The 21,578-nt window shown below is 39.6% G+C and overlaps 1 protein-coding gene across 1 annotated transcript in view; it reads left to right on the forward strand.

The window, feature by feature from the left end:
- LOC140495855 (exocyst complex component 1-like) overlaps window positions 1-20,002 on the forward strand; it is a 105,594-nt gene extending 85,592 nt beyond the window's left edge. Inside the window, exons 15-18 of the mRNA XM_072595054.1 lie at window positions 2,987-3,170; window positions 4,040-4,239; window positions 10,158-10,352; window positions 18,837-20,002. Coding sequence (XP_072451155.1) covers window positions 2,987-3,170; window positions 4,040-4,239; window positions 10,158-10,352; window positions 18,837-18,989 — 732 coding nt within the window. The 3' untranslated portion in view covers window positions 18,990-20,002. The remainder of the gene's footprint in view (window positions 1-2,986; window positions 3,171-4,039; window positions 4,240-10,157; window positions 10,353-18,836) is intronic.
- Window positions 20,003-21,578: the final 1,576 nt, after the last annotated feature.

Below are 21,578 nucleotides of genomic sequence, written 5' to 3' on the forward strand. Positions count from 1 at the left end.
GTTATAAAAGGACTTAAGAGTGAGAATGAGCTCAGCCAGAAGTAAAGTGGTGGTGGCTGGAGACTGCAAAGCCTCTTTTCAAAAGAGCATCAAAGACCATTCCGTTGGGGAATGGACATATGGAAAGAATGCACTCCACAGACGAGTGGCTACCGCAGAAAACTGGAAATTGTGGAACTGATGTATCAGAATAATGACAAATGTAAATGGGGAGAGACCAAACAAGGGCAGAAATTAAAGTCAAAACATTTTGAAATAATGACAGTGGGGGAAGAACAGGTTGAAACAATGAGTCTGCCAGGGCAGTTCTATCTGTCAATTTTGGGAAAGAGGTAGAAGTGGGCCGTGCATGGTTGGGCAACTGATGTGAGTGGCTGTGGAGTGGAGATCTCCAGAGGAGACAAGGAAACAACAGCCTAATATTCGGTGATGAAATCATGACCCAGAGTGAGATTGGAGGAAGTGACTGAGATTTGACACCACCTCTTGCCAGGAGAAAATGAGGACTGCAGATGCTGGAGATCAGAGCTGAAAAATGTGTTGCTGGAAAAACGCAGCAGGTTAGGCAGCATCCAAGGAGCAGGAGAATCGACGTTTCAGGCATAAGTCCTTCTTCAGGAATGAGGAGGGTGTGCCAAGCAGACTAAGATAAAAGGTACCTTTTATCTTGGCCTGCTTGGCACACCTTCCTCATTCCTGAAGAAGGGCTTGTGCCCGAAACGTCAATTCTCCTGCTCCTTGGATGCTGCCTGACCTGCTGCGCTTTTCCAGCAACACATTTTTCACGACCTCTTGCCAGGTAGAGGTCAGCATGTCAGATGACTACAGCAGCGCCCTAATCAGCAGGTTTGTTAACAAAATCAGTAGACTGAGAGAGCACACTGAAGCAAGTTCAGAGGAAGACAGGTTAGAATTTTGAGGGGAGCAAAGAAATCAAGGTTACTAATTTCACATCTGCAGATTCAGGATGAAGAGAGCTGTTACAGGTGAAGGACCAATGGGAGGAGTCCAGGTGAATAGGGTGTATTGGAATTGGCTGACAGGGCCTATGTGGCAGAGAATGGGCTTCAGTTCAAAGAAGTGGGCATGCAGACAAAGATGTGAAGGAATTGATAAGTGTCATGTCATGCCTTACATTAATTGAGGTGAGGGCACAAAGGGATAAATCTCAACACTTTGCACAGAATGATCAGTATCATGGATGAGAATGTCAGAGGATATGGAATACAGAGCGGGAAATGGGATTAAGTGAAGAGATGTAGTCATAGGGAAGGGGAGGAGAGAAAGGATCCAGAGGGGCATTGATACCCTTGAACTTCGGGAACTTGTATTTCGTAAGACCTGAAAAGGAGAGAAAAAGATTCCTGTTTAAACGTTGAACAAGACAAAAATGAAATGAAACAGGGGACTAGGACAGCTTTAAGCTAGCATTGGATGGTGCTGATGGGAGAGAGTTTGAAAGTGTGCATGTGACATCACATGACATTAAGTGTGGATCACAGGATGCAGTGGGAGCAGTTGTCTCTGGAGAGTCACATGTCTTGGGGTATCTAATCTTTGAAACATGAAGCATGGAATTTCAGTTGGAATCCTTGCAGGATTGTGTGGAGCCAAAGACAGTCACAGAGGAAAGAGATGTGACTCTGAAAGCAAGATTTGCCAAACACTTTATCAAACACTAGGAGGGAGATAGAAAACAACGAAGATGAATAAGCCGAAAGATTAAAATGGAAATCCTGTCAGAGAGAAGAGCAGAATGTCTTCAAGGTAGACATACCTGGAAGAGAAGTGACAGTGAACTAAACACTCAAATAAAAGTAAACTACAGCATATGCTGGACAAATCCAAAAGGTGCTGGAGAAACTCACCCGATCTGACATCATCAGTAAAGTGAGCTTTTATTCTCTTGTTTGTGTTCAGTATTGCATTGGATCAGTTGATGTTTGTTCTTTGATGGTTGCACACGTTGGGCATTGCAAGTACTAAAGCAGCTGGATTTCTTTCAACTTCATCATTTGCTTATTTATGAAGTATATGTGTTTCCAATTTTTCGTTCCATTACATTTACTAGTACCAGTTTATGCCATTTTGTTTCCTCTTGTCTTGAATAATTTTATACTTTATCCTGTCTCTGGGGAGTCACATGTCTTGGGGTGTCTGTAATCTTTGAAACATGAAGCATGGAATTTCAGTTGGAATCCTTGCAGGATTGTGTGGAGCCAAAGACAGTCACAGAGGAAAGAGATGTGACTCTGAAAGCAAGATTTGCCAAACACTTTATCAAACATTTAATTCTGCTGCCCTTTCTAAACTAATATTATTGCTACCAAATTTAACTTCAAAATCTGTGCCAGTGATGGAAATGAATAGCAAATGTAGTCCCAAAACTATGCAGTGGTTCCTCGTAGCTATTCTGACAATGTACTCCAAAGGTGTGTTTTAAATATGATTCATGATCATTTTATGCAGGACTCTTAAAATCATGAAAACTAACCTAACATAAAACTTCCACAGATGTTGGTGCGTTTACCCCACGCAAGAGAATTTAAAAGTTATCATACCCATGCCTGATTTTCAACACAGAAATAAAGTCATGTAATTGGGATTTTTGTTTAAGGAGTCTTGATTTTTCAGAACCACCAACGGATATGTCCTTTCTAATACAGTTTGTGAGTTTTTTACTCATCCTTGGAAATGGAACATGGATAGCAATGCATTTACTAACTAAAAAGTGAGTACTAGCTAGAGAGGATGTGGTACAGAACTACTGCACAGTCAGTCTGCTATTGCATTTTCCAGAGCAGTTGCTAGGATTATTGGTATTAGAAACAGATGTGTTATAGTGGTACAATGTAATGTGGTCTCATCAAGTTAATATTAAGATATGTTGTTCGAAAGTCATAAAACGTAGTATGCTTATGGAAATTCGTGTTTACAATCTTGTAATTTTGCTTCAAAGTTATTATGTTTTTACATTTAATTTCAGTCTACTTTGTGTAAGCAAATAGATGAAGCCAAGGTCCCAAAGAAGACTAAGATTGGTATTCTGCCATTTGTTATTGGATTTGAGGAGTTTGTAACTGTTGCTGAAGCTGTCTTTAAGAATGCTGAGAGAAGAGGTGATCTGGATAAAGCTTACAACAAAGTAATCGCAGCAGTCTTCACCAGTAGTAAGTAAACATCTTCCAAGAGTGGCTACCAGGGAAACATTGAAAAACTTAACTGCTGCATGAATGCTGTTTTGAAATGAGATTAAGTGCAGAAATCCATTTACTGTCAACCCAATGCATTTTTTTATTCCTTCATGGGCTGTATCACTGGTCAGACCAGCATTTATTGCCTATCGCTAATTGTCAAGAGGGTGGTGAAGTACCAACCACATTGCTGTGAGTCTGGAGTCACATGTAGGCTAGACCTCCTTTCCTTAAGGACATTAGTGAACCAGATGGGTTTTTCTCTCGACAGTTGTTAATGATTTCATAGTCATCATTAGACTCTTAATTCCAGATATTTATTAAATTCAAATTTCACTATTTGCCATGACAGGATTCAAACTCAGGTCCCCAGAACATTAAGGATCTCTGGATTAATAGTCTAATGCTAAAACCACTCGGCCATCACCTCCCCCTCATCATTTCAAATCAATGGATTCCTTGATCCTTCAGTTTACAGTTAGAGGAACATGGAACCCTCTAGGTCGTAGCAGTGATCTGTTGCTATATATTTTTGTAAATTGTTACAATCTCTGGTCTTATGCATGATATTATGTATCATTGTGAATGATTTCTAGGTTATCATTGTACTATTCTCTTGTAAAGTGTTCATCTGTGCAATTCAAATGTCAAGCTGGAATAAGGTACAGAATGCTAAGTTATTGTGCATAGTCAGTAGCATTGTACTGTTGAAAAGTGACGTTTGCAATCTTCTTCCAAGTCTCCATGTTTGCATTTAGCTACAAATAAAGCCTGTTAGCCAAAGTTCAGATGCTTCTGTTTGTGTTACATGGAAATTTACTGTTTAATTTTGTTTCTATTTCAAGTTGAAAATATTGCCTCAATGAATCTGAAGACTCCACCAGATGTGGTTATGATGGAGAATTTTCATCATATTTACAGCTTCCTCTCTGAATTGAAAATCCATAGTCTTGAAGAAAGGAAAAAGGGAGCTTCTCAAAAATATTCAGAACATCGTGATCTCTACGTTACTAAATACTTGGGACGGCCTTTGGAGAAACTAAATGTTCGTACCTTGCTCTGATATATCTATAAGTAATTTGAAATAATCTGATATTGGCAATTTAACATTACGTTGTTAGCCTATTTTAATGAGAAATTATTCAGACCCATCCTCATGTTACTACTGAGGCAAGTTAAATTGATATCAAACTAAGATTGTGACTCAAATCTTTAAGATACAGTTTTCAGACAGCTTTTTCAGAAATAGAATCTGCACAATTCTAACCTGCTCAATGTACTCAACATGGCAGGTTCAGGAAGAAGGTTCATAAAATATTTGTGAATTTCAGATATAAGGATCCCTTTGATAGAGAAGTTATCTGTATGTGAGACTAGGGAGAGTACTGGATCTTAAAGGAGCATATATTATACAGCTTTTATTGAACAGTTAGGTGACATCTAAGAGGGATGATGTGTTGGGAAAAAGTGCTAGAACAATTAGTGCAGTTATTTTTTCTTACTAAATTGTTCAATTTCCGAGAAGAAATTAAGCTGAAAAGGGACCGGTTTTAATATAGATAGACACAGGTCTCTAAGAAACTCTGCTTGGAGTGAATGGAAGGAAGTTGCTACATCCATCATTCCTAACACCACTACTCTGCAGATGAAAAAAAATCCAGAAAAAATGTACTGGCATTAATAAGTCAAATAAGGTAAGAGAAACACTATACTAAACATGTCTTCTCTTCATTCTGATTTGAAATATAATAAATACTCATTATAAATGAATATTAGAAAACATAATTCCTTATGAATCTTCACTCTTTGTCTAGAATTGTTCTTTTGCACATCTATATATGCACTTAGTCATAAGAAGCTCAACTTAGGATATAACTAGCTGTTGTATGTATCTAATTACAATTCTTATAAGCTACATATTGAGAGTTGGGCATTAATGTATGCCATAGTAACTGTAATCTTTCACGCTTTTCATATATTTTAAAATAAAAACCCTCCATGAGGATGGAGCCTGGGTAGCACAGCAGTTATTACATTGTTAAACTTGGGAAACCTGGTTGTTAGCAGGTTATTTGTGTACGGGGTTCCCTAATTTACAAACATTTGACTTATGAATGCTTCCCATATGTTGTAATTTTAAAGATGTGTCTTACAAACATTTCCTGTACTTGTTTACAAATAGCTGCTTCCCGTTGTCTTGCATTGTGTTCTATGTGTGACTAAGTCAAATTGTGAGCAGATCCTAGGACAGAACGTGTTCACAACCCAGGGACTGCCTGTATTTATTGAACAGCATCGAAAATGCATCAGTACATTATAAAATATTTAATTGCAAACACTTGGAGAATAATGACAGGATTGGGCAGAATCATAGTGGATTTACAGAATGGAAATCTACTGAATTTTTTTGATAATTAATAAAGTTGATAAGGGGGAGCCAGTGAATGTGTTGTACTTGGACTTTCAGAAAGCTTTCAATAAGGTCCATGTAAAGGTAAAGTGCACGGGATTGAAAGCAGGGTACTGACATGAATAAAGAACTGTTAGCAGGTGGGAAGCAAAGAGTTTGAATAAACAATTTTTTTTCAAATAGCAAGCAATTACTTGTGGGGTACTACACGGATTATTGTTTGGACTCCTGATTTCTCAATACAAATTAATGATTTAGATGAGAGAGCTAAATAGAATAACTCCAAGTTTGCAAACAACACAAAACTGGGTGGGAAGGTGAGCTGTGAGGAAGATGCAGAGATGATTCAGTGTGATTTGAACAAATTAAGTGAGTGGGCAAATGCATGACACGTGAAGTATAACGTGGATACATGTGAGGTTATCAACTTCGGTAATAAAACCAGGAAAGCAGAGTATTATCTGAATTTTGATAAGATTGGGAAAAGTGGAGATGAAATAAGACTTGGGTGTCCTTGTTTTCCAGTCATTGAAAGTAAGCATACAGATACAGCAGGTGATGAAGAAAGCAAATATTATGCCAGCTTTCATAGCCAGAGGATTAGAATAGAGGAGCAGATATGTCATACTGTAATTTTACAGGGTCTTGATGAAACCATCCCTGGAGGATTGAGTGCAATTTTGGTCTCTTCATCTGAGGAAGGATGTTCTGGCCGTGGAGGGAATGTAACAAATATTTACCAAACTGATTCATGGGAGAACAGGACTGATATATGAAGAGAGACTATTTAGTTAGACTATATTCACTGGCATTTAGTAGAATGAGGGGGAATCTTATCAAAATTTCTGAAACTCTAACATGACTGGAAGGATTTTGAAAAGGTGACCAAGAAGATTGATGAAGGCACATATTGTCTATATGGACTTTGTCAAGATTCCTCTTAGTAAACTGATTAGTAAGGTTAGATCATATGGAATCCAGGAGGAGCTAGCCAATTGTACAAAATTAGCTTGAAGGAAGGAGACATAGGGTGTTGGTGGAAGGTTGTTTTTCAGATTGGAGGCCTGTGACCAGTGGTGTGCCTCAAGGATCAGTGCTAGGTCCACTATTGTTCATCACTTATATAAATGATTTGGATGTCAGTATATGAGATATGGTTAGTAAGTTTGCAGATGACACCAAAATAGGCAGTACAGTGAACAGTGAAAAAGATTTTCAGAGTATAATGGGATCTTGGTCAGATAGGCCAATTGCCTGAGGAGTGGCAGGTGGAGTTTAATTTAGATAAATGTGAGGTATTGCAATTTAGTAAAGCAAACTACAGCAGGGCTTAAATGGTTAATGGTAGGGCCTGAGGGAATATTGCTGAACAAAGAGACCTAGGGGTGTGTGTACATTATTCCTTGGAAGTGAAGAAGGCATTTGGTACACTTGCCTTCATTGTTCATAACATTGAGCATAAGAGTTGTGATGTTATGTTGCGGCGGTACAGGACATTGGTGAGGACACTTTTGGAATGCTGCATACAGTTCTGGTCGTTTTTCTATTGGAAGGCTGATTTTAAACTTGAGAGGGTGCAGAAAAAAATTCTAAGGATGTTGCCAGGAGTGGAGGTTATGAGCTATGGGGAGTGGCTCAAAAGTCCCTAGAGTCTTAGAGACTGAAAGGTGACCATATAGAGGTTTATAAAATCATGAGGGGCATGGATAAGATGAATAGCCAAGGATTTTTTCCTAGGATAGGGGAATCCAAAAGTAGAGGACATAGGTTTAACGTAAGAGGGGATAGATTTGAAAAGGACCTGAGGGGTAACTTTTTCATGCATGGGTGGTGCGAGTATGAAATGAGCTGCAAGAGAAAGTGGTGGAGACAGGTACAATTACAACATTTAATATAGATGCAATGGTCAAGAAAGCACCATAAAGCCTCTTCTTCCTCAGGTGGCTCAGGAAATTTGGCATGTCCACAAGGTCCCACACCACTTTTTACAGATGCACCATTGAAAACATACTGTCTGGATGCATAACAGCCTGGTATGGCAATTGCTCTGTCTAGGACCGTAAGAAACTACAGAAGTTTGTGAGCATAGCCCCAGACCATCACAGAAGCCAACCTTCCATCCATGGACTCCATTTATATGGCCCATTGCCGCAAAAAGGCTGCCAACATCATCAAAGACCTGTCGCACCCCAGTAATGTTCTCCTACAACCTCTTCTGTCAGAAGTTTGAACACGCACATTCACACACACACCAACAGGTTCAAGAACAGCTTCTTCCCTGTTGTTATTAGACTGATGAATGGACTCCCGAACTTCAAATAATGCTGATCTTGCTAATGTTGATCTTGCCTAGTGCTTGACCAGTGCAATGTAACCTGTATGTCTTGGTCTAGTTTTATTTTTCATCCTATGATCTGTATGTCCATGATCTGTATGTCCATGCTTACTGTGATCTGCCTGTACTGGTCATAAACAACGTTTTTCGCTGTACTTAGGAACATGTGACAATAAATCAATCAATCAATTTAAATGGCACCTTGATGGGTATATGAATAGGAAGGGTTTGGAGGGATATGGGCCAAATGCTGACAAATGGAACTAGGTCAGATTGGGATGTCTTGTTGCCAGGATGATTTGGCCGAAAGGTCTGTTTCCATGTTGTATGACAATGACTATGAACCGTATGTTCCCAACGGTCAGAGATTTCTGAACCGGAGTCACAGTTTCAGGATATGGAGTAGGCCAATTAAGAGTGAGATGAGGTGAAATTTCTTAACACAGAGTGGTGAGCCTGTGGAATTCTCTGCCACAGAAAGCAGTTGAGGCCAATACATGGGAACATTTTAAGGAGATAGATGTAGCTCTTAGGGCTAAAGGGATCAAAGGGTATAGGAAGAAAGTTGGAACAGGGTACTGAATTGGATGATCAGTGATGGTCATTTTGAATGGCAGAGCAATACTGAAGATTCAAATGACCTACTCCTTCTCCTGTTTTCTATGTGTTTGGCATTGAGGCTAGCTAACACTGAGCCCTGTGGCATCTGTCAATCGGTCTTTTCTACATGTTTCTGTGTTGTCCAGGATGAGCTCTAGGTCATCTGTTGAGAAGAAATATTTCATCAACTTTCAGATCGAGTGTTCCAACAGCTTTCCAGATCCAGATTGTAAGCACTGTGAAAAGCATTAGGAGCAGCCAGTATCCCATATCATATCATAGCAAGCCGTAAAGTACAATAGTACAATGCATGTCTTCAGGTTCTTTTGGCACCCATTTTCAGTGTTGGTGATAAGCACCAGCACTTAATCATATATGCTGCAGTGGCTGCAAAAAAAATGCTTTGATGATGTTAAGGATAGTGTCTGTTTCCAGATGTGTGTATTACAGGGTAAGATGCTCAAAGATCTGAAACTGCACAGAAAGTCATGAGATTGGTTGAAAGCTGGTGGCCAGTGTGAGATCCTATCTGCAATAATTTTTGCCATATGCCACACTTTCAGAAGTGAGCTTGAGCTGATGACTATTGTGTGGAATTGAGTCAGCCAGTCAGAAGCATAGGGGCCAAATTTTCAGACCCCTTCATGCTTTTTTCAGTTCATTACAAGTCATGAATGTTGTCTTCTTTTTATGTGGTGTCCTTGATATACAGAATAGATGACTAACAACTTTTGCATTGACTGACGGGCATTCAGTTTGTGATTCTGTCTCCCAGACAGCAAATTAGGCTCCAACTCTTCCAACTGGAATGAGGAAAACTGAATTTTACTAAGATATCCTTGCCTCTGGCATACTGTACACTTTGAGAGACTCAGTGAAGTGATTTGCTATGTCAGGGTCACCAGATGATTCATACTCCTCTGCAGTGCTGTTTTTAAGAGGCTTGAGATGTAGTTGGGTTAGCAGCTATGAGGGATGGCTGTGAAGCAGGTTTGTGAATGGCATCACAAAAGCACATCTTGTTCTTCCATTGCTGAATTGTGAATAGCTATAGTTACAGTAATGTAATCAAAGGTCTTGCTGTATTTTTGCCAGTCTGCTTTACAGATTTTTCATTACACCTTCCTTGCACTGTTGATGACTGGGAGGCAAATCTCAATGTGAATGAGCAAAAACCCATGTTGTCTATATGGTATGTTGGTCAAGACTAGATGTTTAATGTCCTTACCTGACAAAATGTATTAATTTTAGTTTTGAACATTTCACTGGCACAGCTTTATCATGGTTCAGCTGCAACATAGTTTGCATTATATAACACGATTTGGTGATTATTCCCTCAGTAAATTCATGCCTCAATAGCACTGTTGCTTAAAAATGTAGAGATATGAGCACCTCAGCTTCAATGAGAGATGGGTTGATGGATGCTATTGCATGGTATCCGGTAAATGGCGCTTAAACAGAGAAGAAATATTTTGATTATTCAAATGATTAAGCATGCTTTCTTAAAATATTTGTTGAACTCTCTCACAATAATTTTCCTAACTATGTACTTGAGCATAGAATTGTTTGTACTAAAATCTTTCATTAGTGATAAAAATGATATATTTTAAATTTGCAGATCTTCTTTGAGGGAGTCAAGGCTCGTATTGCACAGGGTGTCAAAGAGAATGAAGTTAGCTATCAACTGGCATTTAGCAAACAGGAACTAAGGAAAGTGATTGAAAAATATCAAGGAAAAGAGGTAAAGAAAGCACTGGAAAACCTCTACAAAAAAGTGGTTAAACATCTAAGTGAAGAAGGAAACCTGTTACAGGTAAGTGGAAATTAGAGAATCAAAATGAAATCTTGTAAGAGAGCCCAGTAATGAAATGAGTAGAATGACTCTTTTTTTTTGTGGATGGTTTGATTTATGGAATTGCTTTTAAAAGTGAGGAGGTCAAAGTTTGCATCCATAGCATTGCTGAAACATGCACTACCAAAGCTGAACACTCTCCCAATGCATAAGTACTCCAGATTGAAACTGGTATCATACAGTTGTACCCTGAGTATCAGAAACATCTTATTGAGTAGTGTCATAATGCCATTCATAATAGCTGTTCAGAAGCTCAGTTTCCAAATTTGGACCATCTGGGTGCATTGTGTGTATTCACTTGTCATTTATTAGATGGGTCAGTTTATGTCCAATGTGTGCAGGAGGGTTTCTTGTAGATAGCCCAACGAGGGATGAGGCCACATTGGATTTGCTACTGAGTTATGGATCAGGTCAGATGTTAGATGTGGAGGTAGGTGAGCACTTTCATGATAGTGACCACATTTCAGTTACATTTATTTTAGTGATCGAAAGAGATAGGTATATATTGCAGGGCAAACTTTATAGCTGGGGGAAAGGCAATTATGATGCAATTAGGCAAGATTTAGAATGCATAGGATGAGGAAGGAAACTGCAGGAAATTGACACAAGTTAAATGTGGAGCTTGTTCAAAGAACAGCCACGGCATGTCCTTGATAATTATGTACCTGTCAGGCAGGGAGGAAGTGGTAGAGCAAGGGAACTGTGGTTTACTAAAGAAATTGAATCTCTTGTCAAGAGGAAGAAGGAGGCTTATGTAAAGATGCGACATGCAGTTAGGGCGTTTGAGTGTTACAAGTTTGCCAGAAAGAACCTAAAGAGAGAACTAAGAAGAGCCGGGGGGACATAAGAAGTTTTTGGCAGGTAGGATCAAGGAAAACCCTAAAGCTTTCTCTATGTATGTCAGGACTAAAAGAAGGACTAGAGTAAGAGTAAGGCCTGTCAACAACAGGAGTGGGAAGTTGTGCTTGGAGACCGAAGGGATAGGAGAGGTGCTAAATGAATACTCTTCATCAGTATTCACACAGAAATAATACAGTGTAGTTGAGGAGAGTACCGAGATACAGGCTATTAGACTAGATGGGATTGAGGTTCATAAGACAGAGGTGTTAGCAATTTTGGAAATTATGAAAATAGATAAGTCCCCTGCGCCAGGTGGAATTTATCCTAGGATTCTCTGGGAAGCTAGGGAGGAGATTGCAGAGCCTTTTGCTTTGATCTTTATTTCATCATTGTCTACAGGAATAGTGCCAGAAGACTGGAGGATAGCAAATGTCCCCTTGTTCAATAAGGAGAATAGGGACAACCCTGGTAATTATAGAACAATGAGCCTTACTTTGGTTGTGGGCAAAGTGTCAGAAAGGATATTAAGAGATTGGATTTATAATCATCTAGAAAGGAATAATCTGATTAGGGATAGTCAACATGGTTTTGTGAAGGGTAGGTCATGCCTCACAAACCTTATTGAGTTATTTGAGAACATGACCAAACAGGTGGATGAGGGTAAAGTGGTCAATGTGGTGTATATGGATTTCAGTAAAGTGTTTGATAAGGTTTCCCACGGTAGGCTATTGCAGAAAATACGGAGGCATCGAATTGAAGGTGACATTAACGGTTTGGATCAGAAATTGGCTAGCTGAAAAAAGACAGAGGGTGGTGGTTGATGAGAAATGTTCATCCTAGAGTTCAATTACTAGTGGTGTACCGCAAGGATCTGTTTTTGGTCTACTGCTGTTTGACATTTTTATAAATGACATGAATGAGGGCATAGAAGGATGGGTTAGTAAATTTGCGGATGAATCTAAGGTCAGTAGAGTTGTGGATAGTGCAGAAGGATGTTGCAGGTTACAGAGGGACATAGGTAAGCTGCAGAGCTGGGCTGAAAGGTGGCAAATGGAGCTTAATGCGGAAAAGTGTGAGGTGATTCACTTTGGAAGGAACAACAGGAATGCAGAGTACTGGGCTATTGGTAAGATTCTTAAAATCACACAACACCAGGTTATAGTCCAACAGGTTTAATTGGAAGCATAATTAAGCGACGCTCCTTCATCAGGTAATAGTGGAGGGCTCGATCATAACACAGAATTTATAGCAAACATTTACAGTGTGATGTAACTGAAATTATACTTTGAAAAATTGATTGTCTGTTAAGCCTTTCATCTGTTAGAATACAGTGACAGTTTCACTTCTTGCATGTGTAAATCACAAAACCTTTTTTTTAAAGTTGCATTCTTGGGTTAGCTGTTAACATTGGTGATAGCTAGACAATATGTTGAAGGTGTTGGCCCCCTGTGTTCTCTATCTATGCCATGATGTTTAGATTGATTCTAATCTAAAAAGTGAGATAACAGAGTTTTACATAAATTCATGCAGTTTTTGAGCTCAGAGTTCTACATGAATGCATGCAGCTTTTGAGCAAAGTACAATGTAACTCTGCAAGTACAAATTCACCCCACAAAATATATGTGTGCATGTGGGTCTTTGTCTGTGTGTGTGTCTGTCTGTCTGTCTGTCTGTCTGTCTGGAGTTCTTGGTAGTGGACTTGAGCAGGAAGATTTCTGTGTCCATGTGCATAGATCTCTTCAAGTTGCCACCTAGGTTGACAGGGTTGTTAAGAAGGCGTACAATGTGTTAGCTTTTATTGGTAGAGGGATCGAGTTTCAGAGCCGTGAGGTCATGTTGCAGCTGTACAAAACTCTGGTGCAGCCGCATTTGGAGTATTGCATACAGTTCTGGTCGCCACATTATAGGAAGGACGTGGCAACATTGGAAAGGATGCAGAGGAGATTTACCAGGATGTTGCCTGGTATGGAGAGAAGGTCTTATATGGAAAGGCTGAGGGACTTGAGGCTGTTTTCATTAGAGAGAAGAAGGTTAAGAGGTGACTTAATAAAGACATACAAAACGATCAGAGGATTAGGTAGGGTGGACAGTGAGAGCTTTTTTGTTTAGATGGTGATGGCTAGCACGAGGGGACATGGCTTTAAATTGAGGGGTGATAGATATAGGACACATGTCAGAGGTAATTTCTTCACTCACAGAGTAGTAAAGGTGTGGAATGCCCTGCCTACAACAGTAGTAGACTCACCAACTTTAAGGGTATTTAAATGGTCATTGGATAAGTATATGGATGATAATGGAATAGTGTTGATTAGATGGGTTTTAGATTGGTTTCCCAGGTCAGCACAACATCGAGGGTCAAAAGGCCTGTTCTGCGCTGTAATGTTCTATGTTCTATAGTGTTGATAACCCCTAGGGCAGCTTTGCATACCACAATGCCACCACCTAACTTGGTGTTGTGTGATTTTTAACTAGGTCTGTCTGAACATACCCAGGGATGGTGGTAGTGCTGTCTGAGATTTTATGTGTGATTCCCATTGGTAGTGTTGTCTGAGATGTTATATATGATTCCATGCATATGACCATATCAGGCTGTTCTTGAATCTGTGAGAAGCTCTCCCAATTTTGGCACTAGCCCATAGATGGCAGTAAGGAGGACTTTACAGGTACAACAAGGGTGCTTATGACATTATTTCCTGTGCCTTGATCAATGCCAGGCGGTCCATTCTTTCTAACAAATGATGCAACTCAATGGCTTACATCCCAAAGGACAATTGAGAATTAACCATATTGCTGTGGGTCTGGAGTCCTATGTAGGCCAGAGCAAGTAAAAATCCCAGATTTCATGCCTTAAAGAACATTAGTGAACCAGACACGTTTATGCAACAATTCACAGTGATTTCATGATCATCATTAGACAATTAATTCCAGATTTTTCTTTCTTCCAATTCCCAGAACATCCTGGGTCTCAGGAGTACTGACATTGACAATTCACAACATTAAGGTCAGACTGAAAACCTGGTGACTCGGGTACAATACTTGTTTCTTTGGACCTTCATCAGTCACCAGTATCTCAGAGATCACACACACCTTCCATCCAGTAAGACTTCCAGGCCCCTTTTAATAAAGCAGTGTGTCATTTCCTTTCTGTACAGGATGTCCAAGCAAATAAAACAAGCCATGTGGGCAGTTACAGTCTGTCAACAACTGACCAGATCCACAGCTGAGCTTTAAAGGTTGCATTGCACCAGGATTCCCAGGCTATGTTTGGCAGTGGCCAGTACTTCTGTCTATGGCAATGTGCTGTAAGTGGGTTCAAAGTAAAAGACAAAGTAGTACAATCTAAATTATGGTAAGAATCAGTGTGGTGCTATTGGAGCACAGAACATAATTAATAAGACCTGTTCAAGAAGATAGTATGGGAAAACTTGCAAGGCTCACAGGGAGAAATCCTCCATGAAATTTGCCAAAAGTGAAATGTAGCCAATATCTGGTAAGATTCAGCTCCTTGCATTAAAAAAATACACCTGACTATCTTTGAGCCAGGTCTCTGTTATCATCAAAACATATTTCAATATGGCAATCTGTGTCTGCAACTCCCCAGTCTTATATTACATTCAGTACATGCATATATTGTAACCATAATTTAGATTGTACTACTTTGTCTTTTACTTTGAACCCACTTAACATTTCACCAAATCTCTCTTATAATATTCTTTTCACCTTGGTATCCCTCTTTAGTTTTACTTTCTGGTTCCTAATGCCAGTTGTTTAGGTGTAAACCGTTCTAACTGTCTCCAGCAAAGCTCCCCACAATGAAATTGGTCCTGGCTGTTTAGGTGCAATCAATCTGGCCTGTCTAGGTCCCATCTGCCTGAGAATTAATTACAAAGTCGCAAGGTTATAATCCTATCCCATCAGCACCATCTATCCAGTCACACATTCATCCGTTCTGTCTTCCTATTCTTTTGCTCACTTCTGTGTTGAACTGGCTGTATTCTGGGTTACTACTTTTGAGTTCCTGTTCGCGAATTTTCTATCTAGCTCCTTCAGGATCGCATCCTTCCTTCTACCTGTGTCAGTGGTAATTCGTGATAACTGCAAACGGCTGTTCACTTGCCCCTCACAGTGTGTTCTGGAAACATTCAGTTCTGGCACTAAGGCAACAAGCTACACATGCACAGAGAATACGCAGCCTTTTTCAGGACAGCAGCGATATGCGGAGCATGTGGAAGTGTATTCAGGCCATCACCAACCACAGAACAGCATCAACTGCTTGTGCTGGTGAGGCCACCCTCCCTGATGAGTTGAACAACTTCTCTGCACGGTTTGAGGCACGAAATGATGTGGCAGCGAGGAAGACCATTCCACCCCTCCCACCCCCTCCCAATGACCAGTTGTTGTGTCTTACCACGGCTGACGTGAGGAAAACTGCATGCCGAGTCAACCCATGTAAGGCTGTTGGACCAGATTACATCCCTTGCAGAGTGCTCAGAGGATGTTCTGATGTGCTGGCAGATGTTCTCACAGACATTTTTAACATCTCCCTGAGTTGTGCCATAGTTCCACCATGTTTCAAGGCCACTACCATCATCCCAGTTCCAAAGAAGTCTTCAGTGAGTGTCCTGCCTCAATGACTACTGATCCATTGCGTTAACACCCATCATCGTGAAGTGTTTTGAGAGGCTCATGATGAGGCATATTAAGACTCTGCTGTACCCCTCAGTGGACACCCTGCAGTTTGCGTTTCGTCCCAACCACTCAACACATGATGCCATTTCCACCACCCTCCATCTGGCCCTCACCGCTTGGACAAGAAGGACACCTACGTCAGACTTTTTGTTCATAGATTTCAGTTCTGCATTTAACACCATTGTTCCTCAGCACCTGATAGGAAAGTAGCTTTACTTGTCATTTCTACCATATACAGCTGGTACAATTAAAACGAGACAGCGTTCCTTTAGGACCAAAGTACTATATGAACATACAGACTACACGAGTAGAGTCATACACAGGGGTGATTGGAAAGCTGGCCCTAAATACCTCCCTTTGCAACTAGATCCTGGAATTTCTGACTGGGAGATCTCAGTCTGACCGGATTGAGAACAGCTTCTCCAACACTATCACACTGAGCACAGGGGCTCCCCAGAGAGGGGAGCCCCTGTGCTCAGTCCACTATTGTTCACCCTGCTGACACACGACTGTGCAGTGATGCACAGGTCAAATCACATCATCAAGTTCACTGATGACATGACTGTAATGGGTCTCGTCAGCAGGAATGATGAGTAAGCAGATAGAGAGGAGATGTAGCAGCTAATCGACTAGTGCAGAGCCAACAATCTGTCTCTGAACATGAACAAAACAAAAGAGATGGTTGTTTACTTCAGGAGGGGACAGAGTGATCACTCTCTGCTGGACAATGACGTCTCCCAGCACTGTCCCCATGACTTGTCCTACCTGCCTATCTTCTTTTCCACCTATCCACTCCAACCTCCTCCCTGACCTATCACCTTCATCCCCTCCCCCACTCACCTATTGTACTTTATGCTACTTTCTCCCCACCCCCACCCTCCTCTCACTTATCCCTCCACCCTTCAGACTCTCTGCCTGTATTTCTGATGAAGGGCTTTTGCCCGAAATGTCGATTTTACTGCTCTTCGGATGCTGCCTGAACTGCTGTGCTTTTCCAGCACCACTAATCCAGAATCTGGTTTCCAGAATCTGCAGTCATTGTTTCTACCCGTTAGGAGATCATGAAGAGCACTAGATTTCTTGGCATCCACCTGACGGAGAATTTCACCTGGTCCCTCAACATTAACTCCATGGCCAAGAAAGCCCAGCAGCATTTCTACTTTCTGCATAGGTTGAAGAAAGCTATCCCCCACCCTCCACCTCCCTCCTCACCACATTCCACAGAGTACCCTGAGCAGCTGCATCACTGCCTAGTTTGTGAATTGCACCATCTCAGATCGTAAGACCTTACAACGGATAGTGAGGCCAGCTGAGAAAAACATTGGGATCTCTCTTCCCTCCATTACAGATATTTACACCACACGCTGCACCTGCAAGGCTAACAGCATTGAGTACGACCCCACACATCCCTCACTCAAACTCTTCTCTCTCCTGCCATCTGGCAAAAGATACTGGAGCATTTGGTCTCTCATGGTCAGACTGTGCAATAGTTTCTTCTCCCAAGTCATCAGACTCCTTAACAGAGTTTGATCACACTCTCTTCCATTTATAATTTTTAGACAACTTTTTTGAATTGCTGCTAAAACCCTGTTTTATTAATGATCATTCATTGTTACTTTGTAATTTGTCCACCACTGTGCCTACTGTCTTGTCTTGTCAGCAATTACTATGCTGTCATGCATGTTTTGCACTTTTCCATGCATTTTATGCTATCCTGTGTATGACTCTACTCGTGTAGTCTGTATGTTCATATAGCACCTTGGTCCTAGAGGAACGCTGTCTCATTTTAATTGTACCAGCTGTATATGGTAGAAATGACAAGTAAAGCTATTCTACTCTACTCGACGCTCCTACTTCTACTCCTACTCTGGATCCTCATTTGTCGCCATAAAAATGCCTGGCCTCCTAACTGTTGAGTCTCCTATTACTATTGGTCTTTTAGTATTCTTCATACCCATGTTCTGCTGAACTAATCAGTTAAATGAAAGATTATCTGTTCTGTCTGCTTAATATTTTCTTGACACATGTTTGTGTTCTCTGAACATTGGTTTTTATCTCAGATGTTGAATATCTATAAACAAAGTATGATGGCATCATGAAATGTGCATACAAATTATGACTCAAAGAAGATATTTGATATTTTGAAAGACCATTGCAGTTATTTGGGGCCTTGAAGCAGTGCAGCATTTACAATTCAGGTCAGAAAAAGCTTCAGATATATTAAGATCTGCCACCAGTTATGTCAAGGAAGATTCTGTAATGCATTGCAACCATAAAGTACAGGAGCAGCAATCTATAAATGTTTAAAAGTTATGAAGGCTGATGTTGAATTTTGAAAAAAATCAGAATTGTTAACTTGTTAAACAGAAGTTTTAAAAAGTCTCAAAGCAGTAAAGACATGGTACATGTCATGTAAAAACATGGAGTGATGATTGTTCTTTCAGTGTACTGTAATCAGCTGCATGAATTCAAATTTTTGAGGACTTTTTCCCCCTCAAGTCACCAATGAAATATTTGCACATCACTGCAAATTTGTAAAACTTCTCAACAGTGAGTAATGTGATCTGGAGACATGGCCAGATTTGTGGGAAAAATCTACTTCTTTTAAATGTGCTCTTTCAACCACTGCAAAAGATTAAGGAACCTTGATTTGCACCCAGTGTAATTTGCAATAAGATTTCTGCACTAATTTTGCCAATTTTAAGTGCACCAAAAATAGCAGAACTGAGAGGAAACTTGTGTTCAACTTTTATCTATTCCTTTATACTTTTTTAAATAATGGAATAAATTACATTTTTGAACAGTGAATATTTGTTTATGAAGGATCTCTGTTTATTTAATGAAACTGGAGTATGATACAATTGTATCAGTGACTGTAGAAAAGAGAATTCCTAAGTGTGTGCCTTAATTTCACAGGTCGTGTGGTATACAATGCAAGGAGAGTTTGTCCGCCAGTACAAGGAGTTTGAAGAAATGATTGCTCGGTGTTATCCCGGCTCTGGAATAACCATGAATTTCACAATAGATGATATTCTGCAGTATTTTCTGGATATAACAAAGGCAAATTAACTACCAACTGTTTAATATTGTGTGCAGCTATTTTTCAAACTCAAAATACGTTAAATTATCATACAAGATTTGAAATCTTTCACTTGTATATGGTTAGTTATGCAAAATTTTAAGTTATGCTAACTCCAATGTTGTGGATTTTACAAAAGTAAAGGAGAACAGTCAACTGTACTTTTAATTATTAAGAAAATGCTTTACTTGAAAATTTTGTGTGGATTTTCATTTTAAAATCAACACTTAGAAATTTACAAAGCCTTGTAGAACTAAGAATATGACTCTAAAATACACTGTTGAATATTTACATTTGTCAGAAAAGGGAGGATATTGTTATGTCAGAGGCTGTTGGTGCTTTTGGAAGTTTTTTAATGTTCCATCATTATGAAGGAAGCAGGACTGAGGGTAGGATAGTAATGCTGTGTGGTTACTATGCGCAACTCCAGTATACCCAGCACTGAAAAAAAGACTGATACGTAAAGACGAAACCAAAGAAATAGCAGCTTTGATTCACGACACAAATCACTGCCAGTGAAGATGTGGAGCGTAACTGGGTTGGCACCTGGATCCCAAAGATGATGAGCACTTTTTTTCTCAAAGTGAGAGCAACTTTCTTACAAAAAGGTGAGCCTGATTTTGATGGTTTGCACATGAAGAAGAAAATCTTCCTTTTTTCATCTTGCATTTCCCTTTGAGCCTTCTGATGATGGAAGTACCCCCTTCAGAAGCCAATAACTAACTATCCGGTCCCAAATCAAAGCATTGGATACATGTCAGCACTTGGGTCAGCTAATAGATTTTTTGAAGCTGAAGACTGGAAATACATTTCGAGTAGAGAAAGCTATCATATCAGCCATTCTGAGCTATGCTATTTACAGACTCAAAGATTATTTCCTGCACTTGTAGCAATTTAATGTGTTTTTGTTAAAATGGAAGTTGTTACAGTTAATGAATTTTGTTTGCATCTGTGTTCCCTAAGAAGAAAACTCTGGAAATAAAAATAGAAGTTTTTTTTTTAACTGAGAGATATCCAATGATATATTTTGAGTTGTACAGGGTAAACCAGATTTTGGTTTAAAAAGTTCTGGACCTGGGATATACATCATGACGAAGGCGTTGAAGTACATAAGGAAAGTAGGAAAGAACTTAAACAAGGAATTAGAAGGGCTAATAGGGGTCATGAAAAGTCATTACCAAACAGGACTAAAGAGAACCACAAGGCTTTTTTTTATGCAGACATAAAAATCAAGAGGGTAGCCTGGAAAAGGGTGTCCATGCAAGGACAAAGAAAGGAATCTGTGTGTGAAGCCAGAAGAGGTAGGTAAGGTCCTAATGAATACTTTATGTTGGTAATCATCAAAGAGAAGAAATTGATGGAGAATGATCTCAAGGAAGGGAGTGTCTATACAAAGTTACTATTAAAAAAGAAGAGATGAGTGTCTTAAACATTAGGAAGGTAGATAAGTTTCCAAGTCCTGATGAGATCTATTCCAGACTACTGAAAACTGAAGGCAACGAAAAGATAAGCTGCATAAAGGAAAATAATAGAAATGGAAGAGAAAATGAGTGTAACAAAGGAAATAAACAGACTGTGATTATATCATACCAAAGAAAATGGTGAAAACTTTTATGTCATCTTTCAATTACTGATCCATTTCACTATACCCAATGTGTAAATTTACACATGGAATCATACAGCATGGAAACAGACCCTTCAGTCCAAATCGTCCGCGCTGATTATATTCAATGGTTTGAGCAATGAAAGCAAGCACGCCAAATGCCTTCTTAACTACCCTGTCGCAAATTTCAAAAAACTATTAATCTGAATGCTTTGGTCTCTCTGTTCTAAAACATAACCCAAGGCCCTACTATTAATTGTGTAAGTTCTGCCCTTGTTTATTTTACCAAAATGCAACATCTTGCATTTATCCAAATTAAACTCCATCTGCCACTCCTCAGCCCATTGGCCAAATTGATCAAGATCCCTTTGTAGTCTTTGATAGACGTCCTCAATGTCCCCTCTACCTCCAATTTTGTTGTCATTCGCAAAGTTATTAACCATGCTTCTAAAATTCTCATTTAAATCATTTATATAAATGACAAACAACAGTGGACCCAGCATTTAAAGTACAATGATTTAAAATGAATTAATTTGGCACCTAGCTTATTTTATAATCAAATGCTTAGTTTCTGGAAATATGAAACAGTTCGTTGTCTAACAATGCATGACATTGTATTGTCCAGTAGGTGGCAAAGCAGAGTAACATTCAGTCTTCTCCTTTGGTTTTTTTTATATGCTAAGCATTTAATTCAGCCAGTTATTCAAATTAAATGGCCATAAATAATAAGGTAAAGTTTAAGTTATTATGTGGTTCGGTTCCACTTTGAATATTACTTGGATCTCTAGTTCATTTGTGACTTGTTCTGGATCATGAAGGTTTCCCTCTAACTGTGAGTAATACAGGTCTGACTATAGTAGATTTCTTAAAAGGTCCTTTATTTACACTGTAGTACATTTTACATTTCTAAGTGAGTGCATCTCATGCTCTATATTGTATTGAGTGTTTTTTCTCTCATCAAACTTTTACTCAGGAC

The sequence above is a fragment of the Chiloscyllium punctatum genome, chromosome 25 (assembly GCF_047496795.1).
Source record: "Chiloscyllium punctatum isolate Juve2018m chromosome 25, sChiPun1.3, whole genome shotgun sequence".
Lineage (NCBI taxonomy): Eukaryota > Metazoa > Chordata > Chondrichthyes > Orectolobiformes > Hemiscylliidae > Chiloscyllium > Chiloscyllium punctatum.